We start from the raw sequence: 25,592 nt of genomic DNA, 5'->3' as shown, positions 1-25,592 counted from the left end.
AAGGTTTCTGTCATTTTGTGATGATATTTTTAAATTTCTTTGCAGGTAGAAGAAGAAAGGTGCCACTCCGGCATGAAGACAGACTCGCTTAGTCGCCAATCACTTAAGCTGAGTGCATTGTGATTTCCAATAATTGAGGCAGTGGTTCTAAAAGCTGTCTACATTAATGAAAAGAGCAATGTGGCCAGCTTGACTAAGCCGCCAGCGCACAGCGCGGCAGGACGCGCCTGGGTCTCAGCGGACTTTTGCATGTTAGCTGTGTAGATTTATGTGAGGGCTTGTAAAACTCTGGTCTTGTAAACTAGTCTTAAGCGCTTTTAATATGGAGACAGATGAGAGCCCCTCTCCGCTCCCGTGTGGGCCCGCAGGAGAAGCGGTGATGGAGAGCCGAGCTCGCCCCTTCCAAGCGCTGCCCCGTGAGCAGTCTCCACCACCTCCCCTGCAAACGTCCAGTGGTGCAGAGGTAATGGACGTTGGCTCTGGTGGTGATGGACAGTCCGAACTCCCTGCCGAGGACCCCTTCAACTTCTACGGAGCTTCTCTTCTCTCCAAAGGATCCTTCTCTAAGGGCCGCCTCCTCATAGACCCGAACTGTAGTGGCCACAGCCCGCGCACCGCCCGGCACGCACCTGCGGTCCGGAAGTTCTCCCCTGACCTTAAGTTGCTTAAGGATGTAAAGATTAGCGTGAGCTTTACCGAGAGCTGCAGGAGTAAGGACAGGAAGGTGCTGTACACAGGAGCAGAGCGCGACGTGCGGGCGGAGTGCGGTCTGCTCCTTAGCCCTGTCATTGGGGACGTGCATGCTTGTCCCTTTGGCGGGAGTGTTGGTGACGGGGTAGGCATAGGGGGTGAGAGTGCTGATAAGAAGGATGAGGAGAATGAGCTGGATCAGGAAAAGAGAGTGGAGTATGCAGTGCTCGATGAGTTAGAAGATTTTACTGACAATTTGGAGCTAGATGAAGAAGGAGCAGGCGGGTTCACGGCTAAAGCAATCGTTCAGAGAGACAGAGTGGATGAAGAGGCCTTGAATTTCCCCTACGAGGTATGTTGGCAGCCCCTCCTTTAGAGGGCTCTTAGCAAAACCCAAAGAGAGATTTGGAAATTGCAGCATCTTTTGAAAGCAGGGAAATTGAAAAAAAACCAAAATCGTCTCTGAGGTGGAATAATGTTAATGTGGAGAAGAGAAAGATGTAAGGAGTCCACATTTTTAAAGTTTCCTAATGAAAAGTTTGGCCCATGGATAGGCCTTGCACCCCTGATCCAGCACCTGAGGCAACAGGTGCTGCTGAGACACTCCTTGGCAGTGTGTGCCCCTGGACCAGGTGTGTTGGTGTCAGCTGGTAGCTTCATCCCGTTTGTTTTTCAGATGATCATGCACCCTAAGGGCACATCTAGGCCCCGTGAGAGCACCTCCTTTCTGTGTCTGTTCTCAGGAATGCTGTTGAGCTCTCCTGGTGCAGGAGCATGAGCGCCAGGGGCTCTGGTGTCTGAACAGCGTGTTTTGCAGGATGACTTTGACAACGATGTGGATGCTCTGCTGGAAGAAGGCCTTTGTGCCCCCAAAAAGAGGCGAACAGAGGAAAAATATGGCGGAGACAGCGACCATCCGTCCGATGGAGAGACGAGTGTGCAGCCGATGATGACCAAGATTAAAACAGTGCTCAAAAGTACGTGGGTGGGTCAGAAGTGGTGGGTGTTCCAGGGCAGTGGAAGGGTGGTTGCTTCCTTAGCAGAAATGCTTTGAGAGAGCTCTGGTGCCAGGTAATGGGCTGGGTGGAGGCATGTTTGAGGACAGGACAGTCATGTCTGAGGAGGGAAACACAGGATGTAAGGATGCAAGGACGTCTTGGTGCATGACCCAGATTCAGATCCTGGTGTGTGCTATGGAAACCACAGAGCAGCAGGCACTGTGCAGAGGAATAGGAGGGGACTTCTGAGGGGGTCAGGAGGAGATGTTGGTGCATGCCAGGAGCCAGCATGACCGTCAGCTGGAGGGTGTGGAGGCCAAGGGCAGAGGTGGGTGCACAGTGAGATGGCAGGTGATAGTTGTGGTCCAGGTTCTGGTTCTGTACCAAGTGTCACAGGAAGCCACCAGAAGCAAGTGGTGTTACCTGATTTTTGTTTAACAACATGGCTTCTGGGCCACACATGGTGCATGTACTTCAGGTGGGCAGGGTGGAAGTGCCCTGGTAGATGTGGCACTTCCTCAACTTTGAGTTGAGGGCAGTGGGGAGAGCACTTGGGAGGCACCCAGAGTTGCACTGTGAGGCTCTGTCATCGATGTGGTGCAGGTGTTGGGGGAGTTGGAGTCGGTGGCTTGGAGGCACCTGTGAGGGTCTTGGTGGAGATGTGGGACTCGGTAGAGGGACTAAAGAGATGCACGGGGACTCATGCTCACAGGTGAGACCCCAGGCTGAGGGCTGGGGTGCAGAAGGTGGCAGGGTGCAACTGGGAGCAAAGCAAGGGGCGGGTGGCACATGGCCATCCTCCTTGGGCCATTGAGGGGACAAGTCAGCCATGCCAGGTGCCACATGTTGCTGCCTATGTCGTGTTGGTAGCAGTTAAGCAGGAGGGCTTTTGGGCCAAAAGGTTGCAGGCAGGGTAAACCTGGGGCTTCAGCTTCTGGGGCTGGGGACAGGAGGCTTGACCTCCGGGCCTCTAGGAGGCTGGTTTGGTGCTGCAGTTTCAGCAGGCTCATTCAGAAGGTAAACCCATGTTTGTCCTGCACAGCTCACAGGTCAGCAGCCATTCTGGCCTGGATGCCTGGACGCTCACAGATGGACAGCTGCATGTGATCCCTCCCTCAGGTGGCTGGGCCAGCTTTGTGTCCACTCACAGTCACAGAGGAGCAGCCCCAGCGGACCTGTGGCCCGTCTCTTGCCTGGCTCCTTATTCACTTTGCTTCTTTTCCTGACTTAGCCCAAAGCTGGCAGGAGGCAGCTCCATCTGGGCCTGACTCCGTGGGGAGAGCACCCCCGCAGTGTGCGTGCACTCCGACCTTTAACACTCCCTTCCTGGATCATCACCTGATGGTGACCTGGGTGTAGGTGTCAGGTCCAGGGTCAGGGCCACTTGGTGGGAACCTGGCCCTGAGAGTCACTGGCCCTTTTTCTCCTTATGTATATTTTTAAAGATTTAATTTGCTTTCTTCTGTTTTCTAATTTTTTTTTTTTGAGGTGGGGTCTTGCTGTTACCCAGGTTGGAGTGCAGTGGCATGATCATAGCTCACTGCAGCCTTAGCCTCCCAGGCTCAAGTGATCCTACCCCCTCAGCCTCCCAAGTAGCTGGGACTGTAGGTGTGTGTGGCCATGTCTGGATAATTTTTAAAAGGTTTTTGTAGAGTCGGGGTCTTGTTGTGTTGCCTAGGCTGGTCTTTCTAAGTTTTTAATTTGTTCCCAATACCTGTGAGAAAGTTAAGTTTTAGTTACATCTTTGCCTTATGCTCTTCCCAGCAGTCAGGCCTGGTGGCAGGTGTCAAGTTGATAAGTCGTAAACCTCTTCCTCACAACTGCCTATAAAGCAAAGAAGGGGTTGGGAGTAGTGCATTTAACTGACTTAGAAACGGAATCATTTGAAGCAGTGTTTTGTATGCTGCTGAGAGTGCAGCTCAGTTACAATGAAGACTTGTCACCTGGTCCCTGGGAGCAGTGGCTGACAGCCATGCAGTTTATTAGCAAAGCTCACCCAGCCCCAAGGCGCCTCTGGCCACAGCCAGGCAGACAGGAGAGGAGTCCAGTGTCTGCAGTGCTTACCAGATGTGGAGGCAGGAGCTGAGGCTGGGACTTGTATCTTGCATGGACCTGTTCTGTGCTCCTTCATTTACTGGTTTGACACGTGTAAATTCCCACCTCAGGCCGCATGCTATCTGTCCTAGGCCTAGAGGCATAGCAGTGAGGAAGGAGAGAGGAACTTCGATTCTTTGTGAAGATCCAGATAAACACATGCATAGTACCCAACAATTTCTTGTGCAGGAGGTGCTGTGACAACAATTCCAAATGTTTTTACAGTGATTATAGGATGTTCTTGTCTTCCTGTGCAGGTCGTGGCCGCCCACCTACAGAACCGCTGCCCGACGGGTGGATCATGACATTCCATAACTCTGGAGTCCCAGTGTACCTACACAGAGAGTCTCGGGTGGTCACCTGGTCCAGGCCATACTTCTTGGGAACGGGAAGCATACGGGTAGGGGAGGCATCAGTCGTGACTTTAGGCTTGTAAGTTCTCAGACCAAAATGTGCACATCCCCACACACGGCACCGCAGCCAAGCAGAGGCCGGTGAAAGGCATCAGAGTTTCAGACTCTCGGGTTGTCCTTGTAATCCATATTGCAATTTCGCTATCCACAGAAACACGACCCTCCTCTGAGTAGCATCCCTTGTCTGCATTATAAGAAAATGAAGGACAACGAGGAACGGGAGCAAAGCAGTGACCTCACCCCTAGTGGGGATGTGTCCCCTGTCAAGCCTCTGAGCCGATCTGCAGAGCTGGAGTTTCCCCTGGATGAGCCTGACTCTATGGGTGCTGACCCGGGGCCCCCAGATGAGAAAGACCCACTAGGGGCTGAGGCAGCCCCTGGGGCCCTGGGGCAGGTGAAGGCCAAAGTCGAGGTGTGCAAAGACGAATCTGTTGGTGAGTTTTGAAGGACTCTTCCCTTCTTGCCTCCTGGGACCCATGAGCTTTGTTTTTCTAATGAAGGTCATCATTGTTCCTAGTTGTACTTGTCAGCAAGGGGCTGCGCACCTCCACTGTTGATGTGGCTGAAAGGCTTGTCTTTCTGTCCTTGCAAGAACCTGCCTGGGCGCAGCACCCTAGGCTCCTGTCCCTGGGCTCTGCAGGGCCTGCATGGCTGAGGCTGCTGGGGAGATGGCTGCTGGCACTGGCAGTGGGCCCTTTTCTCTTTGGTTGTTTGTATGATCTTTCCCTAAGTCTTGCTTTTTCAGTAGGATGTGCTCATGTGGCATTGTTTTGATTTATCTTGATGAGCTCAATGAGCCTCTTTAATCCATGACTCAGTGTTGGGAAACTGTCACCATTTTGTGGACAGTTCCCTCTTCAATCCTGCAATTGCTTGTTGGATGTATACTGGTGTTTCCCATTCTCTCTTCCATGTCTTTTAGCCTAGTCCCACCATTTAAGTCTTAGTTCTCTCTTCAGGTGCGGCAGGTCTCTGTGAACCCACCTGCTGGATTACTTTCAAAGAGCACTTTCCATTTTCTAGGTTTCTGTTTGTCTGTACATCACTACCCAGCCTGTCTCATAACTCCGTGGAGTGTGGGGTGCCCTAGAAGAGCCTGTGATGGGGGCTCTTGCCAAGGATGGGAAAGTGGCCCGGGAGGAAATGTGACAAATGCGAGACCCTGTGCAGGGAGCTGCCTGGGTGTGTTGCTGACTACAGAGGTGGCCAGGATGGCCAGAAGGAAAAGAGGTGGTCAGAGGTGGCGGGCGCATGGAGCCCGGGTGCTGCTGGCATTCTGGCACCTGTTTTGATGCAGGGAGGAGGTCCCGAAGGCCATCTGACTTTTTTTTTTTTTTTTTTTTTTTGAGACGGAGTCTCACTCTGTCGCCCAGCCCAGGCTGGAGTGCAGTGGCGCGATCTCGGCTCACTGCAAGCTCCGCCTCCCGGGTTCACGCCATTCTCCTGCCTCAGCCTCCCGAGTAGCTGGGATTACAGGCGCCCACAACCGCGCCCGGCTAATTTTTTGTATTTTTAGTAGAGACGGGGTTTCACCGTGGTCTCGATCTCCTGACCTTGTGATCCGCCCGCCTCGGCCTCCCAAAGTGCTGGGATTACAGGCGTGAGCCACCGCGCCCGGCCATCTGACTTTTTTAAGCTTTCTTTTTCCTTTTTATTTTTATATTCTTCTTGCTCCAAATGAAGTAAAAGAACGTCTCAGAAATTCATCCGGAAGGGACCTGCCAGAATAATCTGAGCTGCTGTAGGGAGGGCTTCATTCTTTGCTTCCCTCCCCTTTGAAAGGGGCGGGGAAGGGAAATAGTGTAACGTGACCTGGGCCTGCCCCACGCACTGGGCTGTGATAACCTGACTCCTGTGTTCGAAGTTAAGTAATTTGGTTCTCTGGTAAATCTGGGACAGATCTCGAGGAATTTCGAAGCTACCTGGAGAAGCGTTTTGATTTTGAGCAAGTTACTGTGAAGAAATTCAGGACTTGGGCTGAGCGGCGGCAATTCAATCGGGAAATGAAGCGGAAGCAGGCGGAGTCTGAGAGGCCCATTTTGCCGGCCAATCAGAAGCTCATTACTTTATCAGTGCAAGATGCACCCACAAAGAAAGGTATAAGCCTCTGCGTTTTAACATCAGCAGACTGATTCTGTTTTTATTTCTAATATGATGTGTTGAGGGCATGTTTTATGAGTTGCATTTCGTTCAAAGCTTATGTTTATCCCATGAATGCAGGGGTCTGCCACATTCATGGTGGTGAGCCCCTAGTTACTGACATGGTAACAGGAAGCTGTGTGCTGGCTTGTGGCACTGCTTCACACTTGCTGAGATGATCCTTTTTGTCACAGAGTTTGTCATTAACCCCAATGGGAAGTCCGAGGTCTGCATCCTGCACGAGTACATGCAGCGTGTCCTCAAGGTCCGCCCTGTCTATAATTTCTTTGAATGTGGTAAGTCTAACCTCCCCCATGTCAGTCCTAAAGAATCACAAGGTGTCACTTCAGTCAGGGCTGGGGAGGCAGGCGCTGACCACTAGCCCTCCTCTACTGGGATGGGAGGGAAGGGAAGGTAGAGAGCAAGGTGCTGCAGATGGGTGGCTGGTTTCCTGGAGCTGCGCCCCATCCGAGTGGGTGGCTCTGCTTTCCCCTTCCAGTCTGTCCCCTCTCCCCACCTTCCTTTTGTCCTGCCCCATCTGCTTTGCTGGTTTCTGATCCTGTGTTGTCATGGACAGCCTTATTGCAAGCAAGTCCTCCCCACTGTGCACTGGGTCCTTTCCCTGGTCTCCTGGTGCCCCTGGGTGTCTGAAGGGTCCTTGGGCATGCATTTCCCACCAGCTCTGTTTTCCTTGGGCGCCCTCATCACACACCTTTGTGAAGACCACTCTGTCTTCCCCTTGGAAGCTGGAGCCTGGGGGTCACTCATCCTTTGGGGTGGTGTTTCTTTGGCAAGCAACATCTTGTGCTTTCCCATTCCGACAGTCCTGTGTCCGTCTTTCATAGACCTCAGTCCCTGTCATAGGAGGCTCTGCCCCTCAGCCTTCTGCCGCCCCTCTGGCTCACCATCTCCCATGTGCCCCATTTCCCTCCACTTTCCCAGCTATGCCCTTTGCTGCTGCCTGTCCGCTGCCCATCTCCAGTCCCAGGGAGCCCCAGGTCTCTGCAGTCAAACACAGGCTGACTCTCTTCAGGGACAGCCCCTGACTGTGCCTTGTCTGTCGCTGTGGGCAGACTGTCTACACGCTTTTAATGTCTTGACTAGTATGTTTTAAAACAAGTAATTTTAATTTTAAGAGAACCCAAGTGAGCCTTTTGGTGCCTCGGTGACCATTGATGGTGTGACTTACGGATCTGGAACTGCAAGCAGCAAAAAACTTGCGAAGAATAAAGCTGGTAATATGCTTGCTTGGGTGTCAAAGATACGTGCTGCCTGCTGTGTCTGCCTTGCTGCTTGGTTAGGGAGGGGCTGAGCAGTGGTGACAAGTGGCAGGTGTGGGTGGGGCATGTTTATTTTATTTATGTAATCATCTACTTTGATTTTTAAAATTACATGCTCATTGGAAAAGACTCAAATAGAGTAAAGTGTGAGATTTAAAAGTAGAAGGCCTCAGCCAGATGCGGTGGCTCACACCTGTAATCCCAGCACTTTGAGAGGCCAAGGCGGGTGGATCACGAGGTCAGGAGATCGAGACCATCCTAGCTAACATGGTGAAATCCTATCTCTACTAAAAATACAAAAAATTAGCTGAGCGTGGTGGCGGGCACCTGTAGTCCCAGCTACTCAGGAAGCTGAGGCAGAAGCATGGCATGAACCAGCGAGGCAGAGCTGTGGTAAGCCGAGATTGCACCACTGCACTCCAGCCTGGGCGACAGTGCGAGACTCTGTCTAAAAAAAAAAGGAGGCCGGGCATGGTGGCTCAAACCTGTAATCCCAGCACTTTGGGAGGCCGAGACTGGCAGATCATGAGGTCAGGAGATTGAGACCATCCTGGCTAACACGGTGAAACCCCGTCTCCACTAAAAAAAATACAAAAAACTAGCCGGGCGACGTGGCGGGCACCTGTAGTCCCGGCTACTCGGGAGGCTGAGGCAGGAGAATGGCGTGAACCCAGGAGGCGGAGCTTGCAGTGAGCTGAGATCACGCCGCTGCACTCCAGCCTGGGCGACAGAGCGAGACTCCGTCTCAAAAAAAAAAAAAAAAAAGAAAAAAAGTAGAAGGTGTCGGCCGGGCGCGGTGGCTCAAGCCTGTAATCCCAGCACTTTGGGAGGCTGAGACGGGCGGATCACAAGGTCAGGAGATCGAGACCATCCTGGCGAACCCGGTGAAACCCCGTCTCTATTAAAAAATACAAAAAAACTAGCCGGGCGAGGTGGCGGGCGCCTGTAGTCCCAGCTACTCGGGAGGCTGAGGCAGGAGAATGGCGTGATCCCGGGAGGCGGAGCTTGCAGTGAGCTGAGATCCGGCCACTGCACTCCAGCCTGGGCGACAGAGCGAGACTCCGTCTCAAAAAAAAAAAAAAAGAAAGAAAAAAAGTAGAAGGTGTCGGCCGGGCGCGGTGGCTCAAGCCTGTAATCCCAGCACTTTGGGAGGCTGAGACGGGCGGATCACAAGGTCAGGAGATCGAGACCATCCTGGCGAACCCGGTGAAACCCCGTCTCTATTAAAAAATACAAAAAAACTAGCCGGGCGAGGTGGCGGGCGCCTGTAGTCCCAGCTACTTGGGAGGCTGAGGCAGGAGAATGGCGTGATCCCGGGAGGCGGAGCTTGCAGTGAGCTGAGATCCGGCCACTGCACTCCAGCCTGGGCGACAGAGCGAGACTCCGTCTCAAAAAAAAAAAAAAAAAAAAAAAAGTAGAAGGTGTCTCTACTGAGTGACAGCTGGGCCAGTATACCCCTCCCTAGTCCTGGCCCTGCACATATTCAGGGGTGTGCCTAGAGCCAACTGGGCTGTACTGGGCACACACTGTAGTGCTTGTTTGTTTTTAAACTGAGCAGCATGTGGGCATGCCAGGAGGGAGGAGAAGCGGGCCAGCGTGCTGTCGGCATCCTTCCCCAGTGGTGCCGGCTCTTACCAGCACTATTTCCTGAGTCCTCCCACTCCATGTTTGTGCCTAGCCACACAGAACACCTGGCACAGCACAGCTCTGGGAAGGCCGTGTGTCCTGGTGAAGACCCACTGCCCTTTTGTACCATGCCCTTGCCATTTGCATTCATGCCGTGCATTCGTGGTAGTTGACGTTCTTTCACGAAAAGCCATTTGCCTCAGCGTCAGGGTTAGTTGGCCTCTTGTAGGGTGGTGTTGGGCGTACACCAGGCCTTGGCACCCACAGGTCAATTCTTGAGGTATCTGTCATTGGCATGCGTTTTCCAGAATACCTACTGCCCATCTTAGAGAGATTCTGCCTAAGAGACTTTTGCAGCTCAACAAAGTGGGTGTGGTGGAGGTTTTGACAGATAACTTGCAGTGGGGTCTTGTGTGGGGGTGGAGATGCCTTGGGCATGGCTGTGTGCTCTTCCCGTTGCGGGGTCACCCGCTTTCCTCCCCATGTGCTGGAACCTACTTCCCCTGCCCAGACTCTGGCTGCCTTATAGACATCTTGGCTCCATGTCTTGCCAGCACTCATAGCTCTGTGGGGTCTATGGAGCCATCAGCCGTTGGCTACGGCACCTCTGACCCCAGTGGCCATGCCTGTGCTCTGCCCTCCGGCAGCCCCCTCTAACGTCTCTCAGACCTGGCTGCATCTCTCCACCCACGCCAGCCACTGCCTTTGCCACCTGGTCTAGGTGCCTGCAGCAGCCTGCTCTCAGGCCTCCCTGTGTGGTCCAGGGCCCACGAAGCTGTTTTCTCGCGTACCACCAAAGTGGTTCCCTAACACACAGCTCTGAGCTCTTCCCTGCCTGCTCCCAGGACCCCAGGGTGAGAGCGCACATACCCAGTATGGCCTGTGAGGCTTTCCGGCAGCCTGCCCCACGTCTCTTTTCTTTAGAACGGGCTTTTCGTCTGTCCTGTCCTGACCCTGTCTCTGAAGTGCTGCCACTCCTCAGGGCCCTCGCTCAGCCCCTGAGCTGTGGGGATGGGAGGCAGCAGTGCACAGTTCACTCTGCAGGATGGTGAGAAGAGGGCAGCGCCCAAGCCTTACCCTCAGGCTCTTTTTTTTCATAGCCCGAGCTACACTGGAAATCCTCATCCCTGACTTTGTTAAACAGACCTCGGAAGAGAAGCCCAAAGACAGTGAAGAACTTGAGGTGAGTGTTGTGGTCCTGCCCTACTGGGAGCTGCGGGTGCAGTGTGGCTACCCTGCCCTATTAGTGTGAGTTGGGGGTGTCCAAGGGCTGTGCCTATGCCTTCCATGCCCTGCAGGTTAGTCATCCAGCCTCCAGGTTCTTCTGTTTGTATTTTCATAAAAGAGGAAACTTGCCTGTCTTTGTATAGGCAGAGAAAAAATGTCCTTTTTCTTAGAGATTTTTGTCCTCTGTTTTGCAGCATTGAGTGTGCACCGTAAATGTCGGGTACATGTAGGTTTGTGATGGGAATGAATCTTTGAGGCAGAGTCTACAAGATTTAGATTTTTTTTTTTTTTTTTTTTTTGAGATGAAGCCTTGCTCTATCACCTTGGCGGTGACAGACTTGGATCCTGATCCTATTGCAACTTTCGCCTCCCGGGTTCAAGTGATTCTCTTATCTCAGCTTCCTGAGTAGCTGGGATTACAGGTGTGTGCCACCATTTCTGGCTAATTTTTGTATTTTTAGTAGAGATAGGGTTTCACCATGTTGGCCAGGCTGGTCTCGAACTCCTGACCTCTGGTGATTCACTTGCTTCAGCCTCCCAAAGTTCTGGGATTACAGACATGAGCCACTGTGCCCGGCCCTAGATTGTTCTTTATACACTTGACCCTTGAGCAATGTGGAGGTTAGGGGCACCAGCCTCTCATGAGGTCAAAAATTCACGCATCACTTTCAGTCCTCCCAAACCTTAACTACTGGTAACCTACTCTTGACCAGAAGCCATACCAATAACATAAATAATTGGTTAACACATATTTTGTTATGTACATATTACTACAGTGGTCCCCAACCTTTTTGGCACCAGGGATCAGTTTCAGGGAAGACAATTTTTCTACAGACGGTGTTGGGGGGCGGGGATGGTTTCAGGATGACTCAAGCACGTCACATTTATTGTGTACTCTTAATTTCTGTTATTGCTACATTATAATATGTATTGAAATAACTATACAGCTCGCCATAATGTAGAACCAGTGGGAGCCCTGAGCTTGTTTTCTTGCAACTAGATGGTTCCCTCTGATGATGATGGGAGACAGTGACAGATCATCAGGCATTAGATTTGCATAAGGAGTGCACAACCTAGATCCCTTGAATGCACCGATCACAATAGGGTTCATACTCCTGTGAGAATCTAATGCTACTGCTGATCTGACAGGAGACAGAGTTCAGGCATAAAATGAGTGATGGGGAGCAGCTGTAAATACAGATGAAGCTTCACTTGCTCATTCACTCCGCACCCCCGCCCCCTTCACTCATGTCCTGCTATGCAGCCCGGCTCCTAACAGGCCATGGATTGGTACCTGTCCGTGGCCTGGGGGTTGGGGACCCCTGATATATACTGTATTGTTACATTAAAGTAAGTTACAGAAAAGAATGTTATTAAGAAAATCGTAAGAAAAAATTTATTTACTATTCTTGAAATGGAAACATCATAAAGGTCTTCATCCTCCACATCTTCATGTTGAATAGCTGAGGAGGAGCGGGAAGAGGAGGAGTTTACCTTGGTGTCTCAGGGGTGGCAGAGGCAGAAGAAAATTTTTGTATAAGTGAACATGCAGTTCAAATCCATGTTGTTCATGCAGTTCAAATCCATGCAGTTCAAATCCATGTTGTTCAAGGGTCAGCCATATGAAGAACCATTTAAAACTAGCTGTGAGACGGGTGGATCACGAGGTCAGGAGATCGAGACCATCCTGGCTAACACGGTGAAACCCCGTCTCTACTAAAAAATACAAAAAACTAGCCGGGTGAGTTGGTGGGCGCCTGTAATCCCAGTTACTCGGGAGGCTGAGGCAGGAGAATGGCGTAAACCTGGGAGGCGGAGCTTGCAGTGAGCTGAGATCCGGCCACTGCACTCCAGCCCAGGGGACAGAGCGAGACTCCGTCTCAAAAAAACAAAACAAAAACAATAAAACTAGCTGTACACCTTTTTGGGTAAATGGTTATTTGTAGCAAGGGCTTCTGAAATTTTGAAGGCTGCATTCTTATTTATATAATAGCTTTATTGAGATAGTTTACATAGTATTAAGTTTGACCTTTTAAATTTTATAACTATGTGGATTTTTGTATATTCAGAGTTGTATAACCATCATAACTACCTAATTTTAGAATATCTCGTCACCCCCAAAAGAAACTCCATACCCATTAGCATTCACTCTTAGTTCTTTCCAACCACCAAAAGCCACTAATCTGTCTTCTGTCTCTATATATCTGCCAACTCTGGACATTTCATATCAGTGGAATCATACGATATGTGGTCTTTTGTGACTGGCTTCTTTCATTTAGTGTGCTATTGTCAGCTGTAGGTTTTTATCAGAATAAGGAAATTTCCTTTTCTTCCTGGTTTGCTGAGAGTTTTTGTGGGGATGTTAGATTTTGTCAGTGTTTTTTTGCTTCTATTCAGATGATCATGTATTTTTTTTTTTTTGTCTTTTATTTTAGTAATATAGTGTATTATATTGGTTTTTGAATGGTGAGCCAACCTTGCATTCCTGGGATATATCCCACTTGGTCATGACATATAATGAATTTTTTAATATGTTGCTGGATTCGTTTTGCTGGTATTTTGTTAAGGATTTTTGCATTTGTAGTTATAAGCAATATTGATCTGTAGTTTTCTTGTGATATCTTTGTCCAGTGTAACAACAGGTGCAGGTATCAGGATAATACTGGCCTCATAAAAATGGTTGGAACATGTTCCTCTTTCTTCTGTTGTGTGGGATAGTTTGTGAAGGATTAGTGTTCATTTTTTAAATGTTTGATAGACTGTGCTCAGTGAAACCTTCTGGTCCCAGGCTTTTCTTTGTCCAGAGCTACTTAATTGCTAATTCAATCTTACTTGTTATAGGGCTGTTGTGATTATCTATTTCTTCTTGAGCCAGTGTTGATAGTTTGTGTCTGTTTTGGAATTTTTTTCCCATTCGATATAGATTATCTAATTGATTAGCATATATTTGTTCCTAGTATCCCCATATGACCCTTTTTTATTTCTATATGGTTGTGATGGTCCGTTGCTATCATTCCTGATTTCAGTAGTTTGAGGTTTTCTTCTTTTTCTTGGTCAGTAAATTGTTACACTTGATATCTCACAGGTCTCTGAGGCTTTATTGTTTCTTCTCTGTTCTTTTTTCTTTCTGTCTCTCAGAGTGGATTATTTCAGTTGCCCTGTCTTCAAGTTTGCTCCTCTATCTTCTGTCGGCTCAGGTTCTGCTGGTGAACCCCTCTAGTGACTGTTTCATGATTTCTATCCTTTTTTTTTGAAATTATCTATTGGGTAATGTATTGTTTTTATACTTTAATTCTTTTTTTAAAAAGTTATATATATAGGGTCGGGCGTGGTGGCTCACGCCTGTAATCCCAGCACTTTGGGAGGCTGAGGCGGGCGGATCATGAGGTCGGGAGATCGAGACCATCCTGGCCAACATGGTGAAACCCCATCTCTACTAAAAATACAAAAATTAGCTCGGCGTGGTGGCAGGTGCCTGTAATCCCAGCTACCCGGGAGGCTGAGGCAGAAGAATCTCTTGAACCCAGGAAGTGGAGGTTGCAGTGAGCTGAGACTGCGCCACTGCACTCCAGCCTGGTGACAGAGTGAGACTTCTGTCTCAAAAAAAAAAAAAAACCATATATATATAACTTATATATATATATATATATAATTTTTATATATTTTTATATATAAAAAAATATATATTTGTATTTTTTGCTGGGGATAGAGATGGGGTTTCGCCATATTGCTCAGGCTGGTCTCAAACTCCTAGGCTCAAGCAATCTGCCCACCTCAGCCTCCCAAAGTGTTGAGATGACAGGCGTGAGTCACTGTGCTGGCATTATACTTCAGTTCTTCAGACATGGTTTCTTAGTCCTTTGAGCATGTTTTCTGTAGGTGATGTAAAATCTGTTTCTGGTAAGTCCAGTCCTCAGAGAACGTGTATATTAAACTGCCTTTCCCTTCATGTATAGGCTGTCTCTATTTTCCTATTTCTTTGCTTGTCTCAGAATTTTTTGTTGTTGTTGAGAATTGGACATTTAAAATATATGGCAACTCTGGAAATCAGATTACCCCACCTCCCTTAAGTTTATAGTTTTTGTCATATGTCCTTGCTCTCTATTTGTGACTGTATCAGTCTGCTAGGGATGTTGTAACAAAGTATCACATACTGGGAGGCTTAAATGACAGAGATGTATAGTCTCAAAGTTCTGGAAGCCAGAAGTCCAAAATGAAAGTGTCAGAAGGCTAAGAGAAGGCCTTTCTCCGTGGGTGAAGGATAGCGATCTTCATGTCTATGCCTTTCTCTCTGTGTGCATGTTGGTCTCCACATTCTCCATTTGTTAGAGAGACACCTGTCTCACTGGATTAGGCCCCACCCTAATGACCTCATTGTAACGTGATGACCTCTGTAAAGACCTTGTCTCCAAATACTGTTGCATTTTGAGGAACTTCAACATGTAAATTTGGGGGTGACAGTTTGCCTCATAATAGTGACTTTCCTAGATTGATTTTGTGAAGTGTGTATTCTTTGTGATTTGTGGCCACTGAATACACTGGCCCTTTAGCTGAGTGGTCTCCTGATGCTTGGACAGGGATTTTCTTTTGTTTTTTTTGTTTTTTTTTGTTTTTTTTTGAGACAGAGTCTCGCTCCGTCGCCCAGGCTGGAGTGCAGTGGCGTGATCTCCACTCACTGCAAGCTCCGCCTCCCAGGTTCACGCCATTCTCCTGCCTCAGCCTCCCGAGTAGCTGGGACTACAGGCGTCCGCCACTGCGCCTGGCTAATTTTTGTATTTTTTTAGTAGAGACGGGGTTTCACCGTGTTAGCCAGGATGGTCTCGATCTCCTGACCTCGTGATCCGCCCGTCTCGGCCTCCCAAAGTGCTGGGATTACAGGCGTGAGCCACCGCGCCCGGCCTGGACAGGGATTTTCTTAAATTCCCTGAGCCAGTAAGTCTCCCGGCCTGTGCTGAGGTCTGTGGGTCTGTGGGGCTCACCTGGTGTGCTCCGGTGGCTGCTAACTGTCTTAGCCTTTGTCTGCCACCTGCACAGAGCCTCCAGGTCAATCAGCTGGGAGGTTTTCCTGGGCCCGCATGCAGCCACCTCCAGACATACGCTAGAGCCTTTCAGAGGCCCAAGGACATATCCAACTTTTCCTTCTCAGGTTCTTGGCCAGCCTCTTGTTTGCCCAACTAGTGCCCCAGCCTCTGGCAGCTGCAGGGTGAAACAGTTGCTGCTGACTCCTTTTGACAAATGCTCTGAGGAACTGGGCTGTTTTCACTGAGTGAGGTCAAATAAAGACAAGTCCTGCCATGAGGCTTTTCCAGAGAGTGGCCAGGTGGACCCAACAGTGACAGTTCTCTGGGCCTGGGGCCTTGAGGACCCATTCTGCATTGAGTGGCTACCACAGAGCTGGAGAGAAAGGCTGGGAATGGGGTGAGTTAAGATGCCAGCAACTTCTTGTTCTTAGCAAGACTCATTGTCTTTCTTGAATCAACACTCCTCGGATTGTTGAAAGCCTTTCTTTACTTTCCAGAGTTCTGAAAGAATTGATTCTGACTATTTTTGCTAGTGTTCTTGTTGCTTTGATGGAGGAGAGCAGATTTTGAAGATCTTTATTCAGCCATTCTAGAACTACTTTATGGTTTTGTAAAGTTTTGTCATCTTTGTGTACTGGGGCTATTGTAAAATATGGTTAAGTGTCCATGGTAGTACTAACTTGCTCTTAAGTTTCTCGAACTCCTGGCTTCAAGCAGTCCTCCTGCTTCAGCCTCCCAGGGTGATGGGATTACAGGCGTGAGCCACCACACCCAGCCTCTTGCTCTCAAGTTTCTACATTTTTTCTGTGCTTTATGTAACTGCTTCATCATGGACAGGCAGACAGATCGCAGGCCGCACTTGGATCAAGCACAGTCTCCAAGTACTAGCTGCTCCAGGAAGAGTCACATTTGTACCTTTTTTTTGAGATGGAGTCTCGCTCTGTCGCCAGGCTGGAGTGCAGTGGTTCGATCTCCGCTCACTGTAACCTCCACCTCCCAGGTTCAAGCAATTCTCCTGCCTCGGCCTCCTGAGTAGCTGGGACTACAGGCGCATGCCACCATGCCCAGCTAATTTTTGTATTTTTAGTAGAGACAGGATTTCACCATGTTGGCCAAGATAGTCTGTATCTCTTGACCTCGTGATCCATCCACCTTGGCCTCCCAAAGTGCTGGGATCACAGGTGTGAGCCACTGCGCCCGGCCACATTTGACTTTTATTTCTGAGTGATCCAACTGTGGGAAAGATGGCTCCCAGGGAGGCTTCCAAGGCCCTCTGGGGAAGCGCTTGCGTAGACCCCTGCCCACCAAGACTCTTAGCATGGGTTGTTGCAGATGATGGTGCCTGAGTTGTATGGGTCTCACGCCACCTTCCTGTTTGAGTAAAAGCCCTGCCTTTTCTTTGCTATGGGGTGGTGGAAATGTCCGTGAACCACTATGGGTTCTGGCGCCCGAAGAGGGCCCAGCTGGGAGTCAGGTTCTCAGCCTCGGTTCTGGGGCTCTTCTGTGAAGTGGAGAAGCTTTTCAGAAACTATATTGCAAAGTAGTCTGAGAAAGAATAGGTTTCCCCAGGTGGAGAAGGACATGGGGGTGGGGCATGTGGTGGCTTCCGCTGTAGACTCGCCTGCCTGGGGCTTTTTCCACACCCTCCTCCGGGCCTCCCACACTACAGTCTGTCTGGAGCTAGCGTCAGATCTCCCCAGGTAAGGAGTTCAGTTCTGTGGGACTGCCACCACTTCCTGTGCCAGCTGCAAATGGGAACCCCACCACCCAGCACAGGACCCCTCCTCATGCTTGGAAATTTGCTAGGACTCAGGGAACTCAGGAAGAACATTTTACTTACGAAACTTATTTTTCTTTTTTTTTTTTTTTTTAATTTATTTATTATTATTATACTTTAAGTTGTAGGGTACATGTGCATAACGTGCAGGTTTGTTACATATGTATACTTGTGCCATGTTGGTGTGCTGCGAAACTTATTTTTCATGAAGGGCTGAGAGTTCCTCCCCTCTAATGACACATTTGATCTCTCTAGGGAGCCCACCCTGAGCCATCTCAGCATAAGCACTGTGGTGGGGTCGTTTTGAATCACAGACAAACTTAGCCTCAGGAAATCCTCAGGGTTTTAAGAGCTCTGTTCTGGGAACCTGAGAGAAGACGATGTATTTTTATGATGCCATGCCTTGGTTTAGGGTGCCTTTTGTATGTGTCCCTCCTGAGAAGCTCTTTGACCCTCTGATTTGTATATATGTCATCTGTCATGTCCCCATTTTAAAATCTGTCAGAGGGGAAAGTAGCTTTTCCCTCAGTGGTAGGGCGCGGGTTTAGACAGGGTTGGCTGTCTCCTGTTCCTGGAAGTTCCTATTTGCTGGTCCTCCTGAGTGAGGCTCTCAGGTTGTGCTCCTGCCCCCTGCCCCTCCCAGCTGCCTGTGCAGAGGTGCCAACACCTGTCCTTGGACTGTCCCCTGGACAGCCTGGGGCGTGGGGTGGCATCCCCTCCTCGTGTGGACTCCGGAGGTGGGGCAGACGTGGCAGGAGGGTGGGTTGATGCCTGTGAGGTGTGGTGGCCACGTATGTGTGCTACTTGATTAAAAAGGGAAAAAGAGGAACAGAACTGGCATCATTTCCTTTTCATAAAGCTTGTGGTGATCTCTTCTTGGTATTTTGTTGCTAGCTGTGGGTTGGTGTTTCGTGGCTATTAAATTTAGGTATTAGTGACCAAGTGTTTTTTTTTTTTCAACTTATTTTAAAATTTACATAGAGTTAAATTCACTTTTTCGTGCAGTACTATGAGTTTTGACAAATGCAGTCATGTAACCAACACTGCAATCAAGATGCGGAACATTTCTGTACACTCCCACATGCTCCTTTGTTGGCCAAACTCTGCCACCTGTATCCTCTGGTGGGCACTGAACTTCCCCTGTAGTTTTGCCAGATCCTGAATGTCCTCTCAGTGGAATCACATGGTAGGTAGCCTTTGAACCTGGCCTGTGGCTTGGTGTGGTATGATGCATCCGTCATGTGGTCATTTGTACTCCTGAGTGCTGGCCACCAGGTGGCTGTGCCCCTCAGTGCATCTCTCCATTCTCCCTTGAGGGACACTGGCAGGTTTCTAGGTTTTGGTGATGGGCAGTAAGGCTGCTGTAAGGCTGTCCAGGTCTGTGTGTGATGGACAGATTCGTTTCCTTCAGGTAAACCCCTGGGTTGGGGTTGCTGGGCCATGCGGCAGGTGCACGCTTACGTTAGCATTGCCCTCACACCTTTCTCAGTCACTAGGTGACCGTGGAAGTGTGTCTGTTTCGGGGTTCTCTACTGTCTCTTGAGCTGTGTGTCCTTTCACTGATGCCACACTTTGCTGATGACTTGAAGTCTTGGAATCAGATAGTGGGAATCCTCCGAGTTTGTTATTTTTTTTTTTTTTTTGAGACGGAGTCTCGCTCTGTCACCCAGGCTGGAGTGCAGTGGCCGGATCTCAGCTCACTGCAAGCTCCGCCTCCCGGGTTCACGCCATTCTCCTGCCTCAGCCTCCCGAGTAGCTGGGACTACAGGCGCCTGCCACCTCGCCCGGCTAAGTTTTTTTTGTATTTTTAGTAGAGACGGGGTTTCACTGTGTTAGCCAGGATGGTCTCGATCTCCTGACCTCGTGATCCACCCGTCTCGGCCTCCCAAAGTGCTGGGATTACAGGCTTAAGCCACTGCGCCCGGCCGAGTTTGTTATTCTTTCTCAAAAAATTGTTTTGGCTATTCTAGGTCCTTTGCTGTTCCATGTAGACTTCAGAAACAGTATGTCAGTTTCCATAAAAAGTTCTGGGCTGGGTGCGGTGGCTCACACCTGTAATCCCAGCACTTTGGGAGGCTGAGGTGGGTGGATTACCTGAGGTTAGGAGTTCGAGACCAGCCTGGCCAACATGGTGAAACCCCATCTCTACTTAAATACAAAAATTAGCCGGGTGTGGTGGCGGGCACCTGTAATCCCAGCTACTCAGGAGGCTGAGGCAGGAGAATCACTTGAACCCAGGAGGCGGAAGGTGAAGTTGCAGTGAGCCAAAATTGTGCCATTGCACTCCAGCCTGGGCAACAAGAGCGAAACTCCATCTTAAAAAAAAAAAAAAAGCCTGCATTTTGATTGGAATTGATCCTGTAGATCAATCTGGGGAGAATGGACATCCTAACAATATTGAATTTTCCAAATCATAAACATAGTTCATCTGTCCATTTATTTAGGTCTTCTTTGATATCTTTCATGGGTGGTCGGCAGTTTTGATCACATAGATTTCATCACATCTGTGTATATTCTACTAGATTTATAGTTAAATATTTTATGCGTGGCACTGTGGTGAATAGTACCTTAGTTCTGATTGATTGTTTATTGCTAGCATACAGAGCTAGAATTTGTTTTATTTGTACTGACTTATTCTAGTAGTTTTTCTGTAGATTCCGTATCCAATTTTCTTCTTTTATTTGTCAATATAGTTAATTATGTTGATTTTTTAAAAATGTGTTCCTGGAATAAGTCCTACTTGGGCATGGTTTATATTCCTTTTCGTGTGTTAATGGCTTTAATTTGCTAGTTCCCCACTGCATCTGTGTTCTGGATGTTAATGTCATGGTACGGTTAGTGTCGTCAAGTGAAGGGGAAATAGCCCTCCTCCTGAGTTTTTCAGAAGGGCAAGAGAGATGTAGAATTGGTATCATTTCTTCCTTAAAATTTGGGCCTGTAGTTTTCCTAGTGGGAAAGTTTTAAACTACTACTGTATGAACTACTAACTATAACTACGACTACTCTAAACTACTGTTGAGTTTCTTGAACAGGTGTAGGGCTGTTGAGGCTACTGAGATAGTTTGTGTCTTGCCAGGCATTGGTCCATTTCATCTAGATAGTGGAATGGAGAGGTGTCAGGCGTCTGTGGTGCTCCCGCATGGTCCTTTGGCATCTCCCAGGCACTGATTGCTTAGGTTTCTCCTGTGCTGTTTGTCAGAAGCAACAGGGATTCGTCTGCAGGTCGCTTCTGCCATCCATCTGCTCTCACGAGCTGGAGCCTCCACCTGTCCCTGGCGGGTTAACCCTCAGTAGCACATATGGCTTCAGGCAGCTTGGTGCCGGGCATCCTGGCTTAGGTCTTTTGCCAGAAACTTCTGAGCATGCTCTCTAGCTTCCACGGCCATGGCTTCTCTAGGGCCAGTCCCGAAGCCGCGGGGTATGTGGGTCCTTGTGGGCCGAGAGCACTAGACGTTGCTAATTGGTTGGCTGGTTGACAAGCCCTTGAGGTTCCAGGGCCTGATGTCTTGGTGAGTGACCTTCCCTGGAAAAAGACCCACGTTGATTTGTGCACTTGAGAGGAGCAGTGTCTTCTGGAGACCTATTTGAAGACCGTAGCCAAGCCATACTGTGAGGATTTTTCGCTTGCCAACCTCAGTGCTAGTGCCTTCCTCTTCCATGCAGTTGCAGCGAGTTGGCCTTCTTGCTGCTTACTGGAGTGGTAAGGGCAGAGGAGCTGCCCGCTGCCCTGTCTGTAGGGCCAGCGTCCCTGTGGAGTGGGCTTGCCACACTGTGGGGCCTGCACGGCGAGGTGTGTGAATCATTTGAGTCTAGGCTTCCTCCCTGCCCATGGGCCAGGCAGGCTCCAGGTCCCTGCAGACCTCTCCAGAACAGGGCCGGTGGGGGAAGCTCTGTGAGGGTGTGGCTGATGGGTAATCTCCAGTACTTCAGCATGTGGTCTTTTTTGGAAAGAGGATGATTACTGATAGAATTAGTTGGGTTAACATGAGATCACACTGAAGCAGAGTGGTAGTGTGATCAGGTGTGTCTGGTTTCTCTAAGAAGAGGGAGGAGGGGCAGGGCTAGTAGACCACATGAAAATCGGAGCAATGCTGCCATAGCCGAGGGGTGTCGGGCCATCAGGAGCTGGCAGAGGCTCCCTGGAGGCTTCTGAAAGAGGATGTCCCTGCTGAGGCCTTGATTTCAGACTTCAGAATGGTGAGAGAATAAACCTCTTGTTCTAAGCCACTGAGTTTGTGGTATGTTGTCACAGCAGCTCCACCAGGGAGGTTGTCCATGCTCCACAGTGGGCTGGATGGCGTCTTCCTTTCACCCAGGAGGGGCTCTCAGCTTCAGCCAAAGGCCTAGTTGGGGAAGGCACAGCAGGCGCTGCCTCTGCACCTCAGCTCAGTGTAGCTTCCCTATGCCTCAACTGTGCAGAATCTCCCCATCCCCTCGAGTGTAACTTAGGGAACTTGTTTACCTGTATGCCTCTCTTGCCCTTCCTGTGTGTCTTCTTGGGTTGGCTGCAGAGCCAGGGTGATGACACTGTTGGAAGCTGCGCTGGGCTGGGCCACCTGGGGCTGGGCTCTGTGTGGCTGTGTGGGGCTTTGTCCTTTGGGGAGCTGGGCCTTTTAAGGCCAGCTTTTGGGTCTGGCTGACTTTCCCTCTCCTGTAGTCTCAGTTGTGACAATAGTAAAGCCTCTCTCCAAAAGTGCTTTATCTTTATAGAGTTCTGAGAAAGGTGCCTTGTAGATCAGAATCAGATCCAGATGAGGTGGGCCTGGCCAGCCAGCCATGTGCCTGGGGCTCTCTTGGGATGCCAGACTCTGTCCCACAGTGCTCAGGGCGGAAGGGTGCTGTGGGCTCTGGAGATGGGCAAGTGGATGGTGAGGTATGGAGCGTGTCCCATATCCGGTGGGTTCCTTGCAGAGTTGAGGGTATGATGTGCTAGGCGAGCTCACAAGAACAGATACTAAGCATCTGGGGAAAGCCAACCCCAGGCCCAGCCGTGAAGAGGCAGGCGGGCCTGGTGGGGACTCATGAGCCTCTGCTTTGTGTTGTAGTATTTTAACCACATCAGCATCGAGGACTCGCGGGTCTACGAGCTGACCAGCAAGGCTGGGCTGTTGTCTCCATATCAGATCCTCCACGAGTGCCTTAAAAGGTAGGGTAGGGGGGTGCCTCCCCTCCTGAGTCAGGTCAGGGGAGCTCCTCTCTGGCGTCTCATATTCTCGTGGCTGTTTGTCCTAAGGCAGAGGCATGGCCAGGTTTCCCTGGTACACAGCAACTCCTTGGCCCTGGCCACCAGTCAGTCCCGCAGGCCTGAATAGGGCGTGTGGAGAATTCCCCCCTCTGGCTAAGATGCAGTCGGGGGAGAGGCTTGGTCATTTCCCAAGGGCTTCCCAGAGCAGGCCTCCTCAGAGGCAGCTGGCTGCTCTGCTCAGGGGACACCACCTGTTGTCTGTTTTCTCTTAAAGAAACCATGGGATGGGTGACACGTCTATCAAGTTTGAAGTGGTTCCTGGGAAAAACCAGAAGAGTGAATACATCATGGCGTGTGGCAAGCACACAGTGCGCGGGTGGTGTAAGGACTCCTTCCCTGCTGCCTGGTGGCTGCCGGGCAGGCGGCCCCTGGTGTGGCCCTGTGCCTCTGTGGCTTGGTCTCAGCTGCTGCCCTGGCATTGTCCCTGAGCCCAGCTGTGTGTGCTGGCCACCACACATTCAGCCTAAGGCAGACTTGCGGCCGTCCTGCCTGTACTTTCTCTGTCTTCTCCCTTTCCCCCGCTGCCATCCCTGTCTCTGTCCAGCCCTTGTCCCTGTGGCAGGAGGAAAGGCTCTCCTTCTCAGATAGCTGGCAGAATCCTGCTGCTCCCTGTTTCTGGAGGTGTGGGTCTTGGCGGGAGGGAGGCTCTCAGCTGTGTGGCTTTGAATGGTGGTGCCCTTAGCTCCTGGACTCTGAGGGCTACTCTCAAGGTGGCAGCTGTGTACTGTGAGACTCAGGTGCCCAGAGCAGTGGCAGAGTGCTGCCTGTTCCTATAGAATGTGCCCTTGCTGGCGTTCAGGGTGTGGGTCAGGAGGGCTGGGGGCAGCAGGGGGCCCCGTGAGCACTGGGTGTTTGTGACACCCTTTCTCCGTGCTTGCTCTTTCTCTGTGTAGGTAAGAATAAGAGAGTTGGAAAGCAGTTAGCCTCACAGAAGATCCTTCAGCTGCTGCACCCACATGTCAAGAACTGGGGTTCTTTACTGCGCATGTACGGCCGTGAGAGCAGCAAGATGGTCAAGCAGGTAACTGGCCCTCAGCAGGTCCCAGGGCAGCCTGTGCTGCCACCCTGGAGCGTGTTCCTGAGGCTCTGTGCTCAGAGGGTTGCTCACAGCTGCCTCTCTCCTGGGCCACTTGTGTGGCTTTGTGGGCAGTGGGTGGGTCGTCCTAGCCACATCTCCCATCCCGGCCTGCTGGGAATGGTCAGTGAAATGTGGGTGATTGAGAATGCAGCCTGGGCCCAGCTATGTGGCTTGTAGGGAGATGGCTGAAGTGCAAGGCAGGGCCGGGCAGGAGATGCTGAAGGTGCGCCTGGCTCCGGGGTATGCAAAGGCTCAGGAGCCAGGGCCAGCCCTCCCTGCTTGAAAGAGAGTGTCAGGGTAGCTCTCCCTGGTACCAGTGCCCACTCCTGAGGGGTGGAGGGTAACATGGGGAGGTGAGTGTTCACGTTCCTCATTTTCCCCAAATGATTACAGAAACTCTCTGGGTTCTGGTCAGTGGAAGGGGAAGTAGGTGTGGAGGGGTTGGGGCTGCAGGTGGGGCGGCCCCAGGACTGTGTGGTGGGTGGGCCCTATGCCAGAGCCAGCTGCCAAGAGCAGGGCCTGCCTTTAGGTCCCTGAGACCATGGCCTCGGCACTGTCCCTGAAGAGGCCCTTACTCTGGACATGATAAGGGAGGGTGAGGGGGCCCACACGGGCCACCAGGGTGTGTTGAGGAACTTGAGGAGAGACATTGTTGGGAAGCAAATTGAAATGTAGGTAGCGCTTGCTTCTGCCTTTGCTGTGCATGGTCCTTGGCTCCGACGGAGGGAGAGAAGGCAAGACCCACTCTGGCCCGGGGGTGGGAAACTTCCCTAACCAGGAGGGGGAAAAGTCCCAGCCTGGCACAGCCACAGCTGGGAGGAGCTCTGGCATCCCGAGGAACCACAGCAGCCTTGGGGCTAGCCTAAGACTTGGGGCTGAGGCCAGTCTGATGCTCCTCTGCAGTCATGATATTTGCAGAGAGCTCAGTGCCTGGGGTTGATGGGCTGGGCTGCAGCATGCTGTTCTTAACTGGCTGCGGCCGCACTCTGGTTTCTCTCCTTGATGAGGGCTCTGGGCACCACGAGCACCTCACTTCCCTGCTCTGCCCATGGCAGGAGGCCGCATAAGTGGCCTCGTGTGGGCAGAAAGGCCTGGCAGCCGTGGACTGCCCCTCACTCTCGCTGCTGTCAGTGGGCCTGGCATCACTGAGGCGGGTAGTCAGCATGCAGTTATGTGGCCACAGCTCCTGGCTGTTTGGTGTCTGCCAGGCCCTGGATGCGCCTGCCTTCAGGGTTGCAGGCACACAGCTGCTGGGCAGTGGGCAGGCCATGGAGCTACAGCCTGCAGTCCTGAGCGTGAGGTGCTGTACTTCCCAGGAGACGTCGGACAAGAGTGTGATTGAGCTGCAGCAGTATGCCAAGAAGAACAAGCCCAACCTGCACATCCTCAGCAAGCTCCAGGAGGAGATGAAGAGGCTGGCTGAGGAGAGGGTGAGTGCCACCCTAGCGGGAGAGCTGCTGGGCCACGGCCATTCCTGTGGCAGCTGTGGAGGGACAGCAGGCGCCCCCAGGACCCGTGTCTGAGCTGACACCTTGGAAATGCTTGGATCCTCCTTCCAAAATCAGATACAGGCTTTTCTTTGAGCTTCAACATGTGTGATACTTTTATAAATCACTTCAGTTTTGGTTCTGTTGTTAGAGAGCTGGCAGGGCAGCCTGGTGGTGGACCATGAAGGTCACAGCCTTGGTGGGCCACCTGGGTCCCATGTCCACCCTGGGTGTTTGGAGGTAGGTCAGTGCGCCTGCCAGGGTTGAATCTGTAGGGCTTGGTCCTGATGAAGCCCCTAAAGCCACCTTGGGAACCCCACTCAAAGAGGGGTCTGTCAGGCTGGCAGTGGTGTCGTCTGTCCTCAGGCATCGTCTGCATGGCCAGGGCGTGACGCACCCGCCTGGGCTTTCTGGGTGGGAGTTAAGTGTGGCAGTTCCCTGGCCTGGGTGAGAGCCCCAGGAGGTATCTGCCACTGCCCAGGCCAGCAGGTCCCTCGCTGCTCCCTGGGGTGGGGCT

At 50.9% G+C, this 25,592-nt stretch overlaps 1 protein-coding gene across 5 annotated transcripts in view; it reads left to right on the top strand.

The window, feature by feature from the left end:
- Window positions 1–25,592, top strand: part of DGCR8 (DGCR8 microprocessor complex subunit) — a 33,261-nt gene that overhangs the window by 5,394 nt on the left and 2,275 nt on the right. For 2 of the 5 annotated variants that reach the window (XM_065522481.1, XM_045363952.2), the window contains exons 3-14: window positions 46–1,042; window positions 1,508–1,667; window positions 4,040–4,182; window positions 4,347–4,629; window positions 6,095–6,292; window positions 6,529–6,630; window positions 7,471–7,569; window positions 10,341–10,423; window positions 22,311–22,411; window positions 22,725–22,831; window positions 23,404–23,531; window positions 24,905–25,018. In XM_065522481.1, coding sequence (XP_065378553.1) covers window positions 323–1,042; window positions 1,508–1,667; window positions 4,040–4,182; window positions 4,347–4,629; window positions 6,095–6,292; window positions 6,529–6,630; window positions 7,471–7,569; window positions 10,341–10,423; window positions 22,311–22,411; window positions 22,725–22,831; window positions 23,404–23,531; window positions 24,905–25,018 — 2,238 coding nt within the window. In that variant the 5' untranslated portion in view covers window positions 46–322. Of the gene's footprint in view, window positions 1–45; window positions 1,043–1,507; window positions 1,668–4,039; window positions 4,215–4,346; window positions 4,630–6,094; window positions 6,293–6,528; window positions 6,631–7,470; window positions 7,570–10,340; window positions 10,424–22,310; window positions 22,412–22,724; window positions 22,832–23,403; window positions 23,532–24,904; window positions 25,019–25,592 lie in introns of those variants that run through there. The other 3 variants (XM_065522482.1, XM_065522479.1, XM_074004382.1) reach the window with 3 other exon arrangements.

Source organism: Macaca fascicularis, chromosome 10 (genome assembly GCF_037993035.2).
Source record: "Macaca fascicularis isolate 582-1 chromosome 10, T2T-MFA8v1.1".
Classification (NCBI taxonomy): domain Eukaryota; kingdom Metazoa; phylum Chordata; class Mammalia; order Primates; family Cercopithecidae; genus Macaca; species Macaca fascicularis.
Note: the sequence above shows the minus strand (reverse complement) of the source record. Positions and strands in the feature narration are given on the sequence as shown.